Raw genomic sequence first — 21,042 nt, forward strand, 5'->3', positions numbered from 1 at the left:
TTTACAGCTTTTTTTTTATTTTTTTGTTAAATATCTTTTTATTCCACATTATTGGTATTTTTCAGTTTTTTTGTTTGTTTGTTTTCTATCAATTCGAACAACTTTAAACTTTTTACATCAATTTAATTTCAATGAGTTTTCCATTTAGTCATATTTATTATAAATATATTTCCGTTTCCGTTTCTGTTTTTTGTTTTTTCTTTGTTAATTATTGTTGTTGAGAATATATAGAGAATGCTGAAAATGGAAACGCCTTCGTATTGTGTGTGTGTGTTTGTTGTGTGTGTGTGTGTTTTTCTGCGGGCGGGCTAGGAAACCATGGACAAAAACTGTTCTCTTATGTACAACGATTTGCCGCCAACTAGAGGACATCCGCATCCGACTCTCCTCCCTCCAGCGCTACGCGTTAACTCTACATTCCTTTGCTTAAACATCAAAAGCATTATAATAACAAGATGAGTAGCGCTAGGCTTCTCTTGAATAGCCATTTTTACGCTCTTAACTTTGGCGCTACGCATCTTATTATTACAAGGTTTTTGCTTTATGGTATAGACGCCCTTATCTATATCTATCTCAGTGTGTCTCTGTTGGATTTGTGCTGCGGTTTAGCGGGAGAGAGCAGGGTTCAGCGCTATCCATCTAACATTTACAATATTATTCTCTGGAGGGGCAGGGGCAGGGCAGGGGGAGGAGTTCTACAAACTAAAAGGTGAGCTAAATCACACGAAAACGTAGCTTCCTCGAACTTGCTAGGCACAGTTTTTTTTTTTATTTGAACAAAGGGACCAATTAGTTTCTATATTAAAAAGCTTAACAAACTGGAAGAATTTGAACTCGAGTTGGGATCAAGACTGAGATTTTAACTAAAGGCCTATCATCACAATGTCCTGTCCCAGTTTCCGCTTCCAATTCCGATTATCAGGTTTTTTTTTTCGTTTTAAGACTAATTTAAAAATAAATTAAGGTAAAAGTGGACTTTTTTATATATAAAAAAAAAAGAATAAAATAAAAAATAGAAATATAATTGTTTCTCGGAAATGAGAGGCTGCACTAACTGAGAGAGGAAGCTAAGAAAGTCAGGAAGTGAGGAAGTCAGTCAGGTGGAAGGTTGGCTGAAGCTGGGCAGGTTTTTTTCTGCTTACATTTAGGTTCTATTTAGACATATACGCCGCCGCGCCACGCCGCCGCCGCCGCCGATTTTTGCCTTATTTGACGCGCCGCCGCCAAATTATGAAAATAACGGCGCGCCGCGGCGCGCCGCTGGTGCGGCATCGGCGCAGCTTCAGCGCGGCCTTCAGTGTCATTGTTCTTTATAAAACTTAAAAAAAAATAAATAACTCATTAAAATGGCCTTTTTGCCTTATTTGACGCGCCGCCGCCGCCGGTTCTTTCTGACTACTACGCCGCCGCCGCCGAGTCATTTTGACCTCTACGCCGCCGCCGATGCCTTTAACCATCGGCGTAAACCTCTAGTTCTATTGTTGGTTCCACGTTCTTGGAGCTTGAAATTCACTAATTTATAGTTTGTTTTTTTTTTCAATTGTTTTTTTTTTTTTTTTTTCGATTTTGATAACATGAAGATCTCTTTGCAATTGGTTAACATCAAATAAGTTTGTAACTGTTGATTATTTACTATATATATATGCTGCTGCTGCTGTTGCTTCTGATCCTTGTGACTGCTGGTGAGTGTGAGTGTGTGTGTGTGTGTGTTGTATGTCCTGCTGCTCTCGTTACGAAGAAAAAATTGTAGTTTACACTATGCGCATACCTATACGCATATATATATCTATATATATGTATATTTTAATTCTCCACATATATATATATAATTATATATATATATATAAATTACGTTTTAATATAATTTCTCTCGAGAATTTCACAAATATTTTGCAATGATTTTCATTTGTTTCCGTATCTGTTGCTTTATTGTATTGCAGGAGCTTCCTCTTCTTGCTTGCCTTTTTCCATAACATTTTTAGCATCAGCTTTCTTCATTATCCTCAACTTCTGTTCTGTTCTATACATCTTCGGCTTCAGTTTGGGGGGAGGTGAGGGGGAGATGGGGATGGTGTTGTATAGAGCTGGAAAAACATCCAGGTTTTCGAGGTCAACGCCCACAAACATTGATGCTTTCCCAGCTCCATAGATTAAAAGTGAAATGGTAGGTGGTGCTGCGTGCTCTGCTTTTGATCTGCCCTGCCTAATGCGCTTAGCATAGCTTTAGCTTTGCTTAGTTATCCAGCCATGACTCGCGTCATTCTGTGTAGTCCCACCAGTCCGTGTCGTAGCCCTCGTGCACATGCTTTAGCAGAACAGAGCAGCGCTTTTCACAATACCTGCAAAAGTTGAATTATAAATTAATTTTTTAATTTTATTTTTGTTTACTTTAACCCTTCTCACTCACCTGTATTTATCTTGCACTTTCTGCTTAATATCAGCCAAGTTCTCGGATGTTATTTCACGTTCCAAATACTCGGACAACGTTTCGGTTGCCGACTCCAAATCCTTTTGATTATCCTCGAATATCATCGACTGATTGTTCTTTTTCAAATAATACGCAAATACGTATGTGTACATGAGTGTCTGACGGCACTGGCAAAGTATGTCGACAGCCTTTTTCAGAAATTGCACCTTAAATTGGCAAAAAGGAAAAAGGTAAAGTTAGCTGGTTGCTTGGTTTATTTCTTCTCGCTAGACTTACCTCAATCCAGGACATGTTGTGCTGCTGCATCTCCTCCATTTTTTGCTTTACGCAGGCATACAATTTGTTCTCAAACTTCATCGATTGCATGTGGTTCATGTAGCGATTGTAGTAGTGGAGATATCTGCGATTTAAAAACAAAAATTAAGATTATAAATATGCGATAAATATGCTTTCTTTGGTTGACAAATAATCGCTGATTCATTGACTTTGTCACCCCCTTCGAGAGGTTCATATTTGTTATCACTTTTAATGCCAATTAGCAGATAAAACCAGCAATCGTAAGTAGGTGAGTAAGCAAATAAAAGAAAATCAGCTGGAAACTACGTATATATAGATTTAGCATGTCATCAAAAGATTGGGATTCCCTCTTTTCATCCGATAGCACTCACCTGGCCAGCGATGATCGCAACTTCTCCTGGGCATCACGAGCCGTCTTGGCCTCATCCTCATCGTAGCGGTTACAGTTGTACCAGGATGAGCCATGCGGCTCCCAGGAGCCAAGGCAGACCCAACAGAACTCATTCTTGCAGTTCTGATTCTTGCACACCATATGATTGCAGCCGCCGTCCTTCTCAATGGTCACACTGCACTTGGGACACTCTTTGGTATTGGCCGCAATCCAATTGGACGTCTCTGAGTCGTCGTCACACTTCTTGATCCATTTCTTAAGCCAACGGCACTTGACCGGATCGTGCCAGTTTTCGCCGCAGGCAAAGCAAAATACATGACCGCATTTGCAGTGAACGCGACGCGGTTCCGCATACGGCACCTTAACCGCATAGGTGCAGTCGACGGACGGACACCAGCGTAGCAGCTGATTGCATTCCACAAAGCTGTTGGTGATCAGCTGCTGGTATTTGACCCGCACACGGGGATCCACCACCAGTTTGGTAACGGTCACATCGTCAACCAGTATATCACAGCCGTGCGCCGCGCACGAGATGGTCTGGCCAAGACCCTCCGCCACGATCTTCGTTGTCAGATACTCGCGCCAGCAGGACATGCAGAATCGATGACCGCACTCCAGGCCGGTCATGCGCTGGAAAAGAAAATGAAGTTGGGATGAGGTATTAAATGGATTTTAAACAAATTGGGGACACCATTAAAGTAAGTAATGTTGATTTCCCACAAAAAACTAGGCTGATCTTTCTGTGATCTATGAAATATCCCGAATTTGGCTGGCAAAATAGCATTAAATACAAAAAATAATCATAAATTGTAAATCAAGCTTCTAAAATATTGCTAAGATTTGCATAGAAAATGAATTTCTAAAGAAAAATTCTCTGGGTTAAAAATGATTTCAGCTCTGTGATAAGGAATTACATATATGTATGTATGATAAGATGAGTAACGCCATACGTATTTTCTCACATATTGTACTGGCAAATGCCTTATAATAACAAGATGAGTAACGACATCTTTACTATCCAAGAATTAGGTAATGGACAGCCTTAATTCAGCAGAAATCTTATTTTTGGAGGCACTTACATCTGGCAGTAGATGACAGAAGCATATTTCGCACTCTTCGCACTGACTTCGTATGGTCTGCAATGGAAAATGGAAAAATATAATAAACAAGGGATTGGGATTAGGGCTTCAGCTTTGGCTCACCCTTTGTCTGACCGCTTCGGTGGCCGTGTTGAAGGGATTTATGACGTGTGCGCATTTGAAGAACTCCTCTGGGGGCTCGTCGAAATACTTCTCGAGCAGCTTCTCCTTGTCCCATTTGAAGTGATTAAGCAGTATCCTCGTTATGGGCGTGGGAAGCTGTGAACAAATCAAAGCATATAAATGGTTTACATACGACTTTAAGAGGCTCGAAGACAGCCGGGGGGGCGGAAAAGTGGTGGTGGGTTATCATCAGCTGCGTCCTAATTGGCCTCGGGATCAATGCCAATTCATTAACGATCAGCAAGCAGCTGAGGCTGAGGCACACTTGCAAAATAGAGTGAACCCGCCCCGCCGCCCAGCGGATCTCTTTGCGGATGTGAAAGCGGATAGGATAGACCTTGGAAATGATTCCAACTTTTGCTATATTTTTACATGGTTTAAATTATTAGTTGAGCCAAAAAAACTATGAAAATTATTAAAATATTATTAAAATATGTTTAAACATTATTAACAAAAAGAGTATTACTAGTACAAGTTGCACTGAAATTTAGGTTAGCCTAAAAAATATAGATATTTCATTAAAATAAAAATAAAACATTTAACATTGGCCAACATGAATATTTAAGACACTTGAGCTTTAACATAATAAATAACATAACTAAGATTGTTTTTATGTTAGCATTAACATTATTTTTAGCATTTGCTTTAGCCCTAAAATTAGTGTTGAAATTAACATTTCAAATGCAAATTTGCAGATTCTTTAAACAAGACAAAAGAAAAGTATTTGTTTTGACGTTTTCCCCATTTAACCCTATATTACCCCACAAGTTCTTGGAAGTCAACCAAAAATCGGTGAAAGTGAAAAGAGGACCTGCATGTGGGGCGAATGTGGGGGATATGGGTTGTTGTGGATGCGGATGTGGCGACCTTGTGCCGAGTTTCCCCTTGCCAAAACAAAAAAAAAAAAAAAGAAGCTTTCAACATCGGCGGATGACCTTCAGTTTTATCCCAGATCCCAGGCAAAACGCTGAGTGAATGCAGGGTGGGGGGGTGGTGCACAAGGAGGGGGGTATGGATGGCCATCAACGTCATACACAGACAAGAACAAATGCACATGCAGTCTGCAGAGGGTACATGGGTGCCAGGGAAAGCGGAAAAACGGGACAAGGAAACGCCACTCACCTTCAACAGCAGATTGACATCGTCAATGATCTCCCGCTGATGCTGGACAATCTCGTCGGTGGTGAGCACCTTGTACTGGTAATCATCGGTGTCCAGCTGGCGCTCAGCCGAACTGGGCATGTCCACCTCCATGCCGAAGTCATCGTCGCCGTCGTCGCCCGAGGAGACGTTGCCCGAATCGACATTGTCGCAGAAATCATTGTCATTATCCGAGTCCATTGCTGCCACTGATGATGATGCTGCTGCTGCTGCTGCCTCGCTCTCTCTCGCTCCCTGTCTCTCTGGCGCGGCGCTTCCTCCTCTTGGATTGCGTTTTATCTACTCCTTCTGTTTTCTGCTTTCTGTTTTCCCCGTTTTCTTGGCTTACTAATTGATTACTCTGGGCTTTTGCTCTCTCCCTCTCTCTCTCGCCCTCTCTCCTTCTCTCTCTCTCTCTTGTTCTGGCTCTTGTCTGCTGCTGCGCCTTCTCTGTTCGTTTCGTCTCTTTTGTTTACGTTTTGCGTTTTGCGTTTTGCAGGCAGCCCTTTGTTGTTGCCTTATACGGTTAGCATGTTGTGTAGCCTGGTTTGTATACTGCGAATTTTGTTCCACTAGTTGCACTGAACTCTAAACGCTTGTTTTTAGTTTTAATCGCATCTAATTTTATTGCGTGCTGCCTTGAAATATTTTTACAGTTCGAAATCGGATTTCTGAGATATAGGTTGTGGTCCGAAACGGGCACACTGCTGCCCACTGTTAACAGAGGCGAACTGCTGATCTAACAGGGGCCAGAACTGCTAACTAACAGTGCACTTGTGCTTTGTTGTTGCGCCTGCACTCTGTTAAACATATGTTACGTTGTGCCTGTGTGTGTGTGTGTGTGTGCCTGTATATATATATTATACACAATTGTTTTTTCTTTCTTCCTTTTCGCTTTTTTAATACGCAGATGGCACGATTATGTTTTCAAGGCGACCACCCACACATGCACATATGCATATGCACACACACACAAAACGCACACACACGCTCACTGCGTTACGTATGTATTGGCACAGCACAGAAACAGAAAGCTTATGACTTTTGTTGACTTTTTACGCACTTTAAACCACGCGTTTCACTGTCGCGTTGGGAGCACTGATTTGTTTGGTGTCAACTCGACGTCGAGTTCAGTTGCGGAAGCGATTATAACGTAGAATTTGGATAATTTTAATTTTGAAACATTCATTTCGAGAAATTCATTGGCTGACTGTAGCAGTGTGACCAGATGAAAATTTGGTCTTCAATCAAAAAAATCTCAAAAAATCATAACTGGGCACTTTAAAACGGGAAGTCTGGCAGCGTTTCCAGTGCTGCCCATGCCTTCGTTGCCATTTTTCCAGCTTCCGCCATTGTTTTGCGCCAACAAAATGGCGGACGAGCCCATATTTTAAAAGTTTAATGTTTATCTTTAATTTTTAGTACAGTTTTGGTGGTTTATTAGTTTACATCTGAATTGAATAAACACGCATAAAAACAAGCTTTAAAGTAATTATTTGAAGTTCGCCTAATCAGGCTTATTTAAGTGCTATAAGAGGTGTTTAATTATTCTTCGAGGGAGCTCCCATATGCCTGTGCCATGCGTTTTCTTAAGAAGTCAAAGGAAAAACTATTTAATTATTGTTCAAATAACATTTATTTCAAAATCATTTTATTTCACAGACGGTTTACTTAAATAATACTGTTTATTTCTGAGAACAGCATCCAAGCACATGGAGTCCGCGCACTAATTTTGGATCCAGTGATTAGTGATCGTCTGGTCTCAATTCAAATCGTGCTTATTCCCGCCTTTTATCTCCATCTCTTTCTTATTTGATTCGATTTTTCGTCTCTTTCGAATCGAAAAAAAACGGGAATGTGAGAGAGATGGCCTGCATATTCCCGTCTCTTTCTAAACAAAATAAATTCATCTTTTTTCTTCTATTAAATTGTTAAATTACGTACAAAATGAGTTCATTTTCCTTTTTTAAATTGTCAAATTTCGTACAACTTCCATTTTAGTCACACGAAATTTATCAATTTCTCGATTCTTTTGGATTGGTTAAGGCGCGTAAAACGTTACTTATGTTGAGTATTTTGCAACATTTTACATGCCTTATAAGACTGGGTTTCCTTTTTCATTTCGGCTTGTAAAACGTTGCTTAAATTCATATTTTTTTGTGTGTGTTGTCAGCAGGACAGACGAGTCCTGCATAAAAACAATATATATTGTTTAGGGTTTCAGTCAACCGTATTGTTCTTACTGGTCGTAAGACACAATATCTCTCAGCTTTTCGGTTGAAGGAAACCATTTTGTTGTATTTTTATATTTAATTCATTCATCTGAGCGTCCAATTAACACTTGAACTCCCAAATTGTTTGCTTCGGAAATCGGTTTGAACGGTCCGCTTCGATTACTACTTTCCTACGCCGAAGCAAACCGATCTCCAAGCTAGTCACACCATTTTTCTTACCCCATCGATGGCCACCCCGCTCCGACCCCTAAAAGGAAGAGAAAATGAGATAAAAAATTTTAATTAATAAATTGCAACGTGTTCAAAAATCTCACACACACACACACAAACACAAGAGAAAGTAGGGGGAAGAATAACTAAATGTGCTTCTTATAAGGAAAATCTTTGAAAAGATCCCGAGAGCAAGACCCGCACTCACTTGACGCTAGCTGAAGACTGAAGGCAAGCCGGGGAAGGAAGGGTATATTAATGGGTCACCACCATTTTGTTTGTCACAAAACAGCGATGACTGTATGTACGGGCTGCGGCATGAGTATTCACTTATTTGACCAACTGTCAACTGTACCCCCCGGCTAGACCTATTTATGACAGTTTCCGTTTTGGTTAGACTCTTACCAAGCTTGAAATTAAATTTTAGAACAGGAAAAACTAAACTAATGTCCACTCGTTATGCGTAATCGATGTGTATGTATACCACAAAAATTATTAACTCTTTTGTGTGTATGCGTGTGTGTTAGTGTTGGAAAACAGTATTAAAATTAAACAACATTTTTAGTTAAATTAGTTAAATTTTAATTAAATTCCTTAATATGAGGATTAATTACCAGCCATACCACACTAAATAGTTTATAGTTGAATTTTAAAGCAAATGGAGAGATCACTTTCTCTTAAAATTTCTATCAGTTTGACAGATAGAGGTGGGAAACAGTCGACTTAAAAATCGATAAGTCGATGAGACAGAAAATAGCGGGAGCAGTGTGAATAGGGGGATTTTATTTGAAATATAAAAGTGGGAATCATTCGATTTAAAAATCGATTAGACCGAAAAGTGGGAGCAGTGTGAATAATGGGTTTAATAGGGGGATTTTATTTGAAATATAAATATGAAATTATTGTTATTTTTATGGGGGATTCATATAAAATGATAATAACAAAGCGTTGGGAAAGGTATTGAAAGCATTCATCTTTAGCCAACATTCGAAACTTAACTTTTTTATGGCAACGGAAATTATAAAATATAATTACATTGATTATTTTACCAGGTCAGCCAATGGAAACTGGGTCCAGCTCTTCTAAGAAATGTAGAGAAATATTTAAACTGTAACTGTTTTATCGATGTTTGATCGATATTTACCTTTAAATAATCGAAAAACCGATGTCTGCTAATATCGGTGTTGGTCCACCTCTATTAAACGGGCCACCAACAAAAACCAAACAAAGTTTGGATCCAAATTAAATATCAAATTTCCCACTCAAGGCATCCCTGAAGGACAATATTGGGAGCTATGTCGCTGGCTAACCCCGTGGAGCTGGCGGTAGCCCCCCTGTCACACTGCCAAAACCACCAGGAAGCCGCCCTCTGTCGTGTTTGCAATGTGCCATCCTCCAGTTGCCTACCGCTCTTCCGTCAGCACCTTATTGCCGGAAAAGTCACAACTCTGGCCAAGGTTTTGAGCTACTGCACCGGCCTGGAGATCCTCGAGAAGGAGCACTTCCTGCCCCAGCACATATGCCCCGGCTGCATGGTGAAAATGCAGGCTTCGCTGCAGTTCAAGCGAAGTGTTCACCGCATGGATAAGCAGCTAAGGCAGCGCCAGTTGGATTTAAGCCAGGGAAAAGGGAAAGAGGAAATGCTCAGCGAGGAGTACATCTTTGTGCTGGACGAGCAGCACCTTGAAATGGAGCAAGGGCACCCGATAGAGGTCGAAGTGGAGATATGCAGGAAGCAGGAAGGACAGCCAATGTCAACCCAAATGGAAGGAGAAGAACTGGCCAAGAACTGGACAAAGATTACCGAAAAACACCATGTAGAGGCTGAATTATTGGAAGAGGAACTCTATGAGATTGTCGAGGAGCCAGCGGAAGAGTCACTTGAGGTGTCCTCGGAGCTCCCAAAGCCACCAAAGAAAGCCATAAGCAGGAAGCAATGCAGGAAACCTCAAACCCCCAGCCTGCAGTGTCAGGTTGGTTAGCTGTAACTTTATCTTAATATATATTCCCTTTAAAATATCTGCAAACTTTATAGATCTGCGACAAGCAGCTGAGCACCAGCAACTCCTTCAAGTACCACATGCAGCTGCATGGCACTGCCACGCCCTACGTTTGCCGCATTTGCGGCGAATCCTTTAAGACGCGCAACGCCCACGATGGCCATGTGACGCTACATGATCCAAACAATCCGAATCGTTGCTCCACCTGCGGCAAGGTTTACCGTCAGGCATCATCGCTCCGCACTCACCTGCTCACCCACAGCGGCATCAAGCCCTTCGAGTGCACCGTTTGCGGGAAGCGACTGACCCAGCGGTCGGGCTACAAGAAGCACATGCTCACCCACACGGGCGAGAAGCCGCATGGCTGTGATATCTGCGGCCGGAGTTTCCGGTACTCGAGCAACCTGATTGCCCACAAGCGCTGCCACAGCCAGGAGAAGCCGCATCAGTGCCAGGTGTGTCACAAGCGCAGCTTTGGCAGCACCTCGGAGCTGAATCGCCACATGCTTGTCCACAGCAGTGCCCGGCCGTTTGCCTGCGGCGAGTGCGGCAAATCCTTTAAGCGGCAGGTTTCGCTCGGCTTGCACCAGCAGTTGCATAAGGAGGGGCGAAATAGGTGCGGCAAGGTGGTGGCTCAGGCGGAGGAGGGTCAAGCAGAGAGCTGAGCTGAGAGAGGAGTATCTAGTGTATCTAATTTAATTATAAAAATGTTGGTTATTTAGTTTTACGCAGTTGGTAATTTAATTTCTTGAGAGAAAATATAAACGTTTATCGATATTTTCGATATTTAAATCTCCGATAATTTCATATACATTTCTAACTATGCCAAAAATGAACTAGAGTCTCGCCTAAAAATAAAAAAAAATCTTTAAATAAATATATAAAATATAATAAGTATAAATTATAATAAAAATAAAATATAATAAATATAAATTATAATAAATATAAATTTGTTTCCGTAAAAACGGACAGAAGCCATGGCTAGATCGACTCGGCTGTTGATGCTGATCAAGCATATATATGTTGCAAACACTTTGCCTAAAATTAAAATACCCTTCTAGGGTAAAATGAGTTTTAAATAATGAGTTTTAATAATATCGATATTCTTTTTAGTTAAATACGATATATTTTCGATATCTTTACCTATCAAACTTGATATTTTCGATTGTAAAGTGGTATATCCGTGAAAAAATGATACAACATTTGAATCTTTGAATTTAGCTTGCTTTTTATTTTCGGCTTTTCCTCGTGTTAATTAATATAACAAGTTCCAAGTGTTAGACAGTTACAAAATACATACGCTCTAGAACTAAATGTTGTTCCTGTGCTCCCCATCATACACTATATATAGTTATGGATATATCATTAACAAGGAGGAGTTTGTTTTGGATGCTAAAAACACATGGAAGTTCTGATTGGTGTTTTGTTTTTGCGTTTTTTAATGACCTACAAACTACTTTGAACCGACCTTAAAAGCTACAAGAAAATCAATTTGGAGGAGTGCGGAAACAAACAAAATATTAAGCTTTTAGGATAATAAGTTCTTTGCTTTGATTGGAGTAAGAAAAATAATACAGGACAAATTATTAATATAAGAGTTATCCTTCCTATCGGTTCATTTATAAACTTAATATATAAATAAATATATATATATGTTTAATTTTTAGACAATGTGAGTGCTTCCTATAATACTTGGCAGAGACATAATATGAGAATAGATCACAAGGATCACATAAATATATATGTAACAAGTGGGATGATGCATAATATCAGTGAGTTTTTAAAAACAAGCAGAAACAATTCATAAAAAAAATGAGGGGGAAAAAACATGTTATGGAGGCACACATGGATGTGTTATCGCTGCTAATCCTTCTCCTGCTGCTGCAGCAGGGCGGCAATCTCCTGGAACTTGTGCCGAAAGTCCACGCTGCTCTCACTGATCACCGACATGCTGGATGAGGGATCCTGTTGAAATAAACAAAAAATATATGAAATTTCCTAAGAGTTGATTTAAATTTGTACCCACCAATATATCTCTGGTGGCATCAATCTCGTCCAGGTGCCCCAGCAGTGATGTTAGCGAGAAGTCATTGATGTTATCCTCCAGCCAACGGGCATTGGAGGTTGAGTCTCTTAGCAAGTGCATGGGACTTACGCTGCCATGGAAAAAGTTTTGAGCTGAAAAAAGAGCAAAATACAACGGATTAACAAGTGGTTTTAATAAGCAAACTGCTTTTGCAGTAGGTAATTCTTTGAATTTTAAAATAAGAAAAATATTTCAAGACTTTGATCAACCTACTTGTGCTCTCATCCTGGACGTCAACATTCGCAAAAGTTCTCCCATCACTGGTGGTGGCCACACACAAATCCAGATTGGGCATATCCCTACCGCCTCCACCCTGCTGACTCTTGCCCTCGTCCAGGAACTGCATTGCCTGTATCGTATCGTTGCCTGCCGCCTGGCCAGAAGATAGCACTGGACTCTGGCTGGAGCCAGAGCTTATACCACTGGAACTGCTGCCTCCAAGGCGATCAATGGGTTCAAAGAGGCCGCTATGAAGTTGCCGCACACTGAGCAGATCGTAGGGACGACCGCCAACGGAAGCGGGGGGCAGAAGGCGACGCTGCACCAGCACCTGGCGACTGATCTTTTGGCGGGTGAGCTGGAAGGGTAAGGAAGATATTTTTCAACGTTTAAGAGAATATTTTCTCATGCATTTATAAATTAAATTAAAATTTTAAAATAAATCATGATAACTCACCGCCGACAGCTGCCTTACAGGATCTATGATGTTGGCTATGGGCCGCCTAACCGGCAGCATGGGTGTCCGAAAGTTGCCACCATCCATCCCGATTCCCCCGGCAGCTGAGGCATCCGCCAGCTGCTGGGCTTTGGTCATTAGGTCACGTTTCCGGTCGCAGGTATGCCCGCAGTTGCACTGACGCTTGCGTACACGCTCGCTGAGATTGGCCACCAGGAGCAGATGCTTTAGCTTGTTGCTCACCGAGGATGTGGTGACGGCCTTGACGCGCTCCACGCTATCACAGTCGTTGGGATTATAGGGCAAAGAGCTGGTGGCGGTGATCAAGGGGTTGCTATTATTATTGTTGTTGTTGTTGGTGTTGGTGGTGGTGGTGGTGGTGGAAGAGGTGGCAATTTGAAGACTGCTGGAGGAGGATGAGGATGAGGAGCTGCTGCCCGTTTGGGTGGCCACATTGGAGGACGAGGAGGAGGAGTTGGAGGTGGAAGACAAGTTTGTTATGGAATTCGAGCCCACTGGCGGCGGCGGCGGCATGTTCTCCATTTCACACCAGTAATACTCCAGCTCCAGCTTCGAGTCCTGACCCAGGACCACATACAGGTCACCAATGGTTATATCCGCCGCATTTGCCACTGTCCAGCCCTTGCGGATTCTCTTTAGGATCTCATCGCTGAGCAGAGGCTTAAAATTGCGTGCCTGGGCGGCGGCTGCTGCTTCTTTGGCTTCCTTTCTCTTGGAACGGGCCAGAACGGGAGCAGAGGCCGGGGTGACGGGAGCTGGCGGTGGGGCGGCAGCAGGAGGCTGGGTGAGCAGGGGAGAGATTTGTGAGGCACAAGGATCCGAGTCCATGAGTGGCTCCGTTGTGTCTGCCATTTCGGCTGTAACTGAATTTGTGTTTAGAGTTTGAGCTGCTGCGGCCGCCTCCAGATCCCCCAGGAACTCCTGTATCTCCTCGCCCAATTCATCGCCGCTGCTATTCTCGAGCTTTACGTGATGATGATTTCCCACCTCGTCCAGGCTCTTCTCCAACGCCGGACTGTTGCCCGACTTGGGCTTCTTCGATTCCGGTGAACGCTTCTCGGATCCACTTTCTGTCCTGGGCCTCTTGCTGGCATTGACCGGAATCCCTGGCAGATTGCCCAATGTCTCGCTGCGCACCTTGAAGCCCAAACGTTCCTCGTAGGCGGAGAGACAAATGTTGATACTGCTCAAATAGGCGGTGATGCTCAGCAGGGGACGATGGATGGCCACGCCAGGTCGCGGCTGGAAGCACAGCGAGGGATCCAGTGAGGCCACTGGTGAGGGTGAAGCTAATGGCTCCGGGTCACCAGCAGGAGCAGGAGCAGGAGCAGCAGCGGGTACTGAACCAAAGCTAGACTTTTCCTCATTCAAACGCTGATTGGCACTGCGCCACTTGTACTCGAACGTTTTGATGAAACCGATGAGCTTCTTGTGCAGCGGTACAATAATCCTGCCGCGTGGATTCTGGGCCAAGGATTGGACGCGGCCAAAGGCCTCCATATTGGCGGGCGTCACCAGCACCTCCACCTTGCTGGGCAGCCTTATATCCTCAAGGGAATCTAAGTGGGTTTCGAGAGTTAGGTTTGGAAATGCCTATAGCTTATATCCACTCACCATCCAGTTGATTCAGCCGGCGGAGTGCCTTGCAGGATGGCGTCTTGATGCGTATGTTCTTGCCCTTGCAGCGAACTGTGATTTGTCCCTGGTAAACCAGCTGCTTCAGCTTCATGAAGTGCTTCTCGGTGAGGAACTGCAGCTTCCGGCGCATCTCGCCGTAGTTGATCAAGGTGTACAGCTCCTGGGCGGGCTTTTTGAGCTCTAAAAGAAGGAGGAGAGGTGATAGATGTCGGGAAAAGGTAGCTCCGTCTTCAGGACTCACCTTCTGAATATCGCACATACTTGCAGATCTTGTGATAGGTCTGGTAGTAGTGCTGGCGCACCTGATCCTTTGTCTTGAAGCTGTAGTCGCTGCTGGCATTGCGACGCTTCAGCTTGGCATTGATGCAGTTGGCCACCGCTTCGAAGTCCTTGCCAAACTCGTTGAGGGCATCGAAGAAGCAATTGCGTTCTATATTCGTCCAGGTAGTCTTCCCATTCCCGCCCGCCTTCAGCTGCGACGGTGTCTTCTGGGCGGCCTTCTCCTCCTTTTTGTTATGCTCCCGCTCGCTGGGCGGCGGCGTCATAGGCCTGGTCTGGTCCTGCTTCATCTTCTGGATAACGCGAGCGCTGGCCCGCGTTCCCGGGCAATTGTGGGTGGTCACTGAGCCAAGAAGCTCCTCCTCCGGCTGCAGCTTAAAGTGCACTCCCCTGGCAGCATTCGGCTGCGAATCTTCGTCGTGGGAAACTGCCGGGGGCGGCGGCTTGCACGGGTCCTCCATGTTGGCCACAACAAATCCGTATCCGAATCCGAGTCCCCGCCTGCAATGGGGATCAGGATGCAGTTAATTACTGCGTAGTCCTCTCGGAATTCAGCAAAAATGGCGCCCGGGGTTGGTTTGTTATTGTCGCTTTTCCGCGTCGTCCGCCCAGCGGATGACTTCCTGCCCTCCGCTCTCCTGCTGGACGAGATGTCCAGTCCTCGGGGAACCTAAATAGGCTTACCTTAGTTCACTTCAGGCGTGGAAAAATGCATGGCTTTGTAATAAAAAAAGTTATTAACCAGAAACTTTATAGTATAAATTGAAACGGTGTGACCGCAGTGTGGAAACAGAAAATTCCTTCAATCAAAATGTACTAAAATCGCGGAGCAAAGGATAAAGGTCCCAATGCCTGGTCACTCTAGCCCGGCATAGATAACTCGAAATTAATTTTTTAAAATAAATAAATTTACCAAATAAATAAGAAGAACTGCCGAATAATTGTTGTGTATTTTCAGTATTTACCTAGACTTCTTAAAAAAAAATTTAATATAAAATATAAAATTCTTTAAAAAATTTAATATAAAATTCTTAAAAGTTAATTTAATATAAACTGCAAAAACTTGAATTTTAAATAAAGAATTATTAGCTGGCAGACAGCAATGGCAAAAATAGAAGAAAATAAAAATAAATAAGTAAAACAAATCCTCTATTCGATGCAATTGTAAACAAATAAAATTTAAACTTAAAAGTAAAAAATAAAGCGATATCAGCTGGCAGATCCTGAAACCAAAAATAAATCTAAAAATTAAAAAAAAAAAAAATGCAAAAAATTAGGAATGTCAGAGACAACAAATTTGACATACAAAATGGCGGAAAATAACGACTTTACATGTAGAAATAAAACTTTAGAAATAAAATAATTAAATAAATAAATGAAGTCTTAAAAAACAAACAAAAAAACGAAACTTTATTCGATTCGATTGTAACCTAAAGCAATTTGAATTAAAAATCTTACAAGAAGACTTTGATAAATTGAATTGACATCAGAAAAAAACAAAGAAAATGAAATGCAAAAATAAGACTTTTTAAATTAAACAAAAAATAAAACTTAAACAAATTAAAATAAAATAAGAGAGTGGACAACTTATCCCCAATGAAGCTGGAAACCGAATGAACCATTTCGGAAACATACTAACGATAATAAACAATTAGTGATGGCCAAGGTGAAGATAGAGCAATCGATTTCGTTTGGCCTATCGATAGAAACTGTGGCCAACTTGATTAATTTAAATTTTTATATGAACACATCCCAATTTTAATTAACAAAACCGTTTCTTTTTTTTAATTCGATAAACATCAATGTCTTTTTATCTTTTAGTTTATTTCCTTAAATTTATAGCTTAATAATATACAAAAAAAAAAAAAAATGTAATAATATAATTAAATGTCACATTTACATCACAAATAAATACCAACGAGAAGTAATACTAACAACACGACCGCAAGTATCACAATGAGCATTATTTTTTTCTGCAAATAAAAATGAATGAATTAATTAATTATTTATTTCAAATGTAAATACTTTACCTTGCGCGCTCTCTTCTGGTGCTTCTCCGCCTGGTCCAGTTCGTCGGCACCCTTGTCCACATACAAGGTGGCCTGCTGGGCATGGAACTCAACCCGCTGGATCGTCTCGCTCTGCTCCAGGACCAGGGTCTGGATACGCATGAACAGGGCGTGAACCTCCTCAATGGACTTCTCCAGGCGACGCAGCTCATTGAATCTGTCCATTAGATCGCGCAGTGTCTGGCGTTCCTTTTCCGTTTCTTGAAGGATCTGAAAGAAAATCAAATGATTTTTTTTTTTAGATTATATAAATTAGAATTAATTATTATTCAATTAATCTCTTGAATATTTTTTTTTGTCTCAAGATTCATCAAGAATTAATTAGAATGCCAATGAACCTAAATATCCTTAGTTATTCTTTTTTAGTCTTCATTTTTGATTTGCTCTTAAAAATTCGGAAATATTATTTTCTGTAATAAGTTAAATCAACTCACATTGTCCACAAAGAGCTTCGTTGTTTTGTTTTCAATGAGTAACTCGATCTCTTGTTCGCTGGCCTCTGAGTTGACTGCAAAATAAAAATAATGATTACATTATAAATGTTATCAAAACAATGAAAGGATTGTATTTATTTCAAACCAAACTCTTCAAATACTTACTTATTTTGGAATGCAAACGCAGATTCTTTTTCACCTTGAACTCGTAGTTCTGCAGGAAAAGTTCGTTTTTATGCCAAAGATTTATAAAGGTCTGGTGGAGACCATAGAACAGGGTTCTTTTCATTCTGGCCTCCAAGCTGTAGTCATTCTCCGCCGGAAGATTTGCCTTAAAGTCCTTGAATCGCGTCATAAGCTGATTGCCCAACCGCAGATTTTTACTGTGCAACTCACCCATTTCGTTCTCTAAAAGTAAAAAATTAAATCTTAATATTTGCCAATACTTATTCATTTATTATTCATGCTCACCGTTAAACGTTCGCAGATTAATAGTTTGGGTCATGCGGTTCATCGCCTCCAAATTGGCGGCAATGTGAGCGAGTTGCTGGCGAATCTCCGAGTACTGGAAGTAATTAAAAGTATTTAATAAGCTTATAATAAAAATATATTAATTGGGGTTAGGTAAAATTATTTAATAAGCTTATATAAAATATATTAATTAGGGTAAGGAAATGTATATAAATTTAAATTATATATGTTTCAGACGTCTTATTATTATTATTAAAAACTAAAAAACATCTAATAACTATTATAATATATAATACACAACCTTGAAATATTAGTATAAAGAAGTTAATTATAATAATAAAGTAATTGAAATGTAAAATAAAAATAAACACAACAAGAAAGTAATAGTTTATGCTATATTTAAGAATAATAAGTGTTCTTATTTTCATTATTTTTTAGAATAAAATAAGAGTATTGAAACTATATCTAGTACTAATAATATTATTGTTTAGTTTCTTTTTTTTTACCTTTTCCTAAAACCTGTTTCTTAAATCTTACGAAAATTCTCTGTCGGTTGCCAAGCGCAAATTATTTGTTTACATTTTTTATGGAGAGTCAAAAAAAAAAAAACCCCCCCCCCATTAATGGGAATGAATGGGCGTGACTTTTTCTCAATTTCTATGTGAGACCTACCTCTCGCTCTATTTTCTATATCTTTCGCTCCCTCTCGAACTTTTCGTAATCACAACAAACATATTTAATTGAAAAAGCGATTTTTTCCCCTACACTTATCACGAGTTTTTGCCATATTGAGTAATACAGCTGATTCATAAAACTTACGGAGCTTACTGAAAAAAAAATAAAAACACAGAGACAGGGAGAGATATTCTACGATTCCCACGCTTAGAAAGATATACAATTTATATATATTATTATTATAATAATACTTATAAATAGCTAAAGATTTATAAAGATTTTATAAAGATTATTTATTAAAAATATTTACACAAATAAACGATAAAATATCAACAAACGGATAGAATAGCAAACATTTTTTTTAAATATATTTAGTTTAATACCAAAAGTTGTTAAGCTTAATTCTTCTTAAATATATATTAATTATATATTTTATATTAAAAAATAATACAACTCACCGGATTGAGAATATCATCCACATTCGAGCCATATTGAGACATTTTGGTGCTGGCCCGATCCTTGCTGTCGCCACTATTGTTATTGTTGTTATTAGTATTTGTATTATTATTATTATTATTATGACCGGATATGGTGTAGCTATTTCCGGTGCCGCCTGGGCCTGTGCTGGTCTTGAATTCTGTGGTTCCACTGTACACGTTCAGGAGCAGGGAACCGTTGGACGAGGAGTTCGAGTTCGAGTTCGAGCTCAACGAGCGCTAAAAAAGGTCGGGAAAGAAACGAAACTATTTAAAATATATCCATCCGATCCTAACGAACTGCAGTGAAAAACTGCGAGAAAACAAAAAAAACAATAAATAGAAACTACCAACTGTGGTGTTTGTACATTTTATATATATATTTATTTTTCTGTTCCCAATCTGGCGCGGTGTAAATGAACAATAAAAATGACTTCAGTACTGAAATTCACTTAGTGCTAAATGGGCATATCGCTGGTGGGTGGCAAGGACGCGTCCGCGGGGGTCGGGTGGCGCAAGTGTGATGTGTGGGCCACATTATCGCCCTTATCTCTGGACAATCTGATAAATGCTTAGCACACCCCTGCCCAAAAACCCCGCGATTCTTGAAGTCGAAATAGTGGCGGCGAAACCAAGGCGAAAAATTGTGAGAAATTGTGAGCGGATTGTTAAGAACGGAACAGTGGGTCCAGATTTCTGGTAACAGCTTCTTACATTTTTAAAAAAATATTCTGTGCTTGTTGACAGTTAGTTTATCTGGCCGATAAACATTAAACAAACATAGAAAAACTTGACTTTGAGCTACAAAATTCTATACTTTATTGTGTAGACTTTTAACGGTCAGTTTATTTGAGGGTATAAATCTTTAACAGCTTGAAGCTTTGTTAACAGTCAGTTTATCTGGACGATAAACATAAACGGATCATTAAGAATCCCAAAGTATATATCTAGATAAATACTAAAGTAGTTTTTAGTCTCTTCTAAAATTAAATGCCACTGTGCACATAGCTAATTAGCAGTTACCTCATATTTTCTTTTGCTTTTGCATTTGCTCCACTTACCAAAAGCTCCGGCATTCGATCTCTTCCCATTGTGGCTGGTTTTCTCTCCTCTTTTTTATATATGTGCTATATAAATTTTAAGTTTTTTTTGTTTTTTTTTTATTTTAAATAATATATTCTTGTTGCGTTCCACTTTCAGCGACTTGTGAATTTCCTTTTTGTTTTTGTTGCTGCACTCTTGAGCTTTGTTTGCAGCCACTTGCTTTCAACAGCTGTTCGCGATTTAACGGACAATGAGAGAATACGATTGACGCGCGAAAGGAAAAGCGAGAGAGAGAGAGAGAGGAGGTGAGCAATGGGAGCAGAGACGAGAGAGGTGAGAACAGAGAACCGCCACCTTATCTGTTATCAAACCTTATCAGCTAGCGAGTTTTCGATAAGAGCAGCCGAAAAAAATTCACGGGGAATGCCCTTCAAAAGAGCGAGAGAGCCGGAGAGAGCGGCGGAGAGAAGTTATCACTGATCACCTTAGTTGCAATTTATTAGCAGCTCTCTTTATTTGCACTTCTCTCTCCAGGCTTCATTACACTTTTTACACTTTTTACACTTTTGCACATGCCAATCTATAAGATACATGCAACCTATAAGATTCTTTATTTTATTATATTTAAAAAAAATGTTACTTTTGCATTGATTTATTCGATTTATCGGTAATGGATTCCCTTTGTGTTCACGGCGCCGCATTCGTTTTCGAACTGAAAAATCGACGCCGGCCGTTGAGAACTGAGAGCCTCGACAAGTCGCGCCGAGATTTCTTTCAATTCAAAAAGATTAAAGACAGCAAAGCAGCCCTGTATGTGTACAGTGAGCCCTCGTGCTGAATTTAAATTGTTAGAAGGTATCTTATAGATACGTACTAGTGTTTAATAATATATCCAAGAATTATATAAATATTATAAATGTGAGGAAGCCTGGTAATTAGGAGAGACAAAGGTTAATCTTCAATATGAACTAGAACCACTTGGGAATTCTAAGGATCGCAAGAGCGGTAAAGAAGGTAATGCTCTGGGATTTTTTACAGTTTTTAAGACTTATCTAAATTACAAAATATATAATATTTGAACTCATCAATAGATATTTATTAACTTAATTTAATAAAATTAATAAAATAAATAACTAATAATTGTACAAGATGATCAAAGTTTATGCTGAACCCTGTACTCAGGCTACACTGTAATCTGCATTTATGTTTGT

General features: G+C 40.3%; 4 protein-coding genes and 1 long non-coding RNA gene across 11 annotated transcripts; 1 reads left to right on the forward strand and 4 right to left on the reverse strand.

The window, feature by feature from the left end:
* Positions 1–903: 903 nt before the first annotated feature.
* On the reverse strand, positions 904–6,744 carry ari-1 (E3 ubiquitin-protein ligase ariadne-1). Of its 3 annotated transcripts, none has more exons than XM_070287958.1 (8): positions 6,582–6,741; positions 5,501–6,156; positions 4,319–4,474; positions 4,196–4,252; positions 3,097–3,746; positions 2,705–2,828; positions 2,408–2,634; positions 904–2,339 (listed from the first exon to the last, which is right to left on the reverse strand). In XM_070287958.1, exons 2-8 carry the CDS (start codon positions 5,717–5,719, stop codon positions 2,258–2,260), a joined length of 1,515 nt encoding a protein of 504 aa, XP_070144059.1. In that variant the 5' UTR covers positions 5,720–6,156; positions 6,582–6,741; the 3' UTR covers positions 904–2,257. The 3 variants fall into 3 exon arrangements, with proteins under 3 accessions (XP_070144059.1, XP_070144058.1, XP_017030264.1); XM_070287957.1 differs by having other exon boundaries at positions 5,501–6,257; XM_017174775.3 differs by having other exon boundaries at positions 5,501–6,744.
* Positions 6,745–7,555: 811 nt separating this feature from the next.
* LOC108080035 (uncharacterized) lies at positions 7,556–8,518 on the reverse strand. Its single transcript, XR_001770896.3, has 2 exons — positions 8,368–8,518; positions 7,556–7,999 (listed from the first exon to the last, which is right to left on the reverse strand). It is a non-coding gene; the product is annotated as an uncharacterized lncRNA (long non-coding RNA).
* A 637-nt stretch (positions 8,519–9,155) lies between these two features.
* Positions 9,156–10,789, forward strand: LOC108080026 (zinc finger protein 311). The gene is made up of 2 exons (XM_017174600.3): positions 9,156–9,935; positions 9,998–10,789. Exons 1-2 carry the CDS (start codon positions 9,258–9,260, stop codon positions 10,625–10,627), a joined length of 1,308 nt encoding a protein of 435 aa, XP_017030089.1. The 5' UTR covers positions 9,156–9,257; the 3' UTR covers positions 10,628–10,789.
* A 381-nt stretch (positions 10,790–11,170) lies between these two features.
* Positions 11,171–15,462, reverse strand: crm (cramped chromatin regulator). The gene is made up of 7 exons (XM_017174776.3): positions 15,347–15,462; positions 14,625–15,163; positions 14,360–14,563; positions 12,725–14,304; positions 12,262–12,625; positions 11,989–12,140; positions 11,171–11,927 (listed from the first exon to the last, which is right to left on the reverse strand). The coding sequence occupies exons 2-7, from the start codon at positions 15,121–15,123 to the stop codon at positions 11,826–11,828; spliced, it is 2,901 nt and encodes a 966-aa protein (XP_017030265.1). The 5' UTR covers positions 15,124–15,163; positions 15,347–15,462; the 3' UTR covers positions 11,171–11,825.
* A 974-nt stretch (positions 15,463–16,436) lies between these two features.
* Syx4 (Syntaxin 4) lies at positions 16,437–20,556 on the reverse strand. Of its 5 annotated transcripts, none has more exons than XM_017174587.3 (8): positions 20,472–20,556; positions 19,849–20,060; positions 18,770–19,027; positions 17,637–17,730; positions 17,331–17,573; positions 17,166–17,239; positions 16,693–16,941; positions 16,437–16,635 (listed from the first exon to the last, which is right to left on the reverse strand). In XM_017174587.3, exons 2-8 carry the CDS (start codon positions 19,876–19,878, stop codon positions 16,564–16,566), a joined length of 1,020 nt encoding a protein of 339 aa, XP_017030076.1. In that variant the 5' UTR covers positions 19,879–20,060; positions 20,472–20,556; the 3' UTR covers positions 16,437–16,563. The 5 variants fall into 5 exon arrangements, with proteins under 5 accessions (XP_017030076.1, XP_017030075.1, XP_017030074.1 ...); XM_017174586.3 differs by having other exon boundaries at positions 20,203–20,538; XM_017174585.3 differs by having other exon boundaries at positions 19,849–20,538.
* Between the last annotated feature and the right edge of the window lie 486 nt (positions 20,557–21,042).

This window comes from Drosophila kikkawai, chromosome X (genome assembly GCF_030179895.1).
Source record: "Drosophila kikkawai strain 14028-0561.14 chromosome X, DkikHiC1v2, whole genome shotgun sequence".
Lineage (NCBI taxonomy): Eukaryota > Metazoa > Arthropoda > Insecta > Diptera > Drosophilidae > Drosophila > Drosophila kikkawai.

Excerpts from the sequence above, each read along its gene's own strand:
- LOC108080026 (XM_017174600.3), top strand. The coding sequence starts at position 9,258 with ATGTCGCTGGCTAACCCCGTGGAGCTGGCGGTAGCCCCCCTGTCACAC. Across the intron at positions 9,936-9,997 it reads CCCCCAGCCTGCAGTGTCAG|ATCTGCGACAAGCAGCTGAG; the intron begins GTTGGTTAGCTG and ends CAAACTTTATAG.
- crm (XM_017174776.3), bottom strand. The coding sequence starts at position 15,123 with ATGGAGGACCCGTGCAAGCCGCCGCCCCCGGCAGTTTCCCACGACGAA. Across the intron at positions 12,626-12,724 it reads CTGTAAGGCAGCTGTCGGCG|CTCACCCGCCAAAAGATCAG; the intron begins GTGAGTTATCAT and ends TTACCCTTCCAG. Across the intron at positions 11,928-11,988 it reads ATGCCACCAGAGATATATTG|GATCCCTCATCCAGCATGTC; the intron begins GTGGGTACAAAT and ends TTATTTCAACAG.
- Syx4 (XM_017174587.3), bottom strand. The coding sequence starts at position 19,878 with ATGGGAAGAGATCGAATGCCGGAGCTTTTG. Across the intron at positions 17,731-18,769 it reads TGGATGATATTCTCAATCCG|TACTCGGAGATTCGCCAGCA; the intron begins GTGAGTTGTATT and ends AATTACTTCCAG. Across the intron at positions 16,636-16,692 it reads ACCAGAAGAGAGCGCGCAAG|AAAAAAATAATGCTCATTGT; the intron begins GTAAAGTATTTA and ends TTTTATTTGCAG.
- ari-1 (XM_017174775.3), bottom strand. The coding sequence starts at position 5,719 with ATGGACTCGGATAATGACAATGATTTCTGCGACAATGTCGATTCGGGC. Across the intron at positions 4,253-4,318 it reads CCGAAGCGGTCAGACAAAGG|ACCATACGAAGTCAGTGCGA; the intron begins GTGAGCCAAAGC and ends TTTCCATTGCAG. Across the intron at positions 3,747-4,195 it reads TCTGTCATCTACTGCCAGAT|CGCATGACCGGCCTGGAGTG; the intron begins GTAAGTGCCTCC and ends TTTCTTTTCCAG.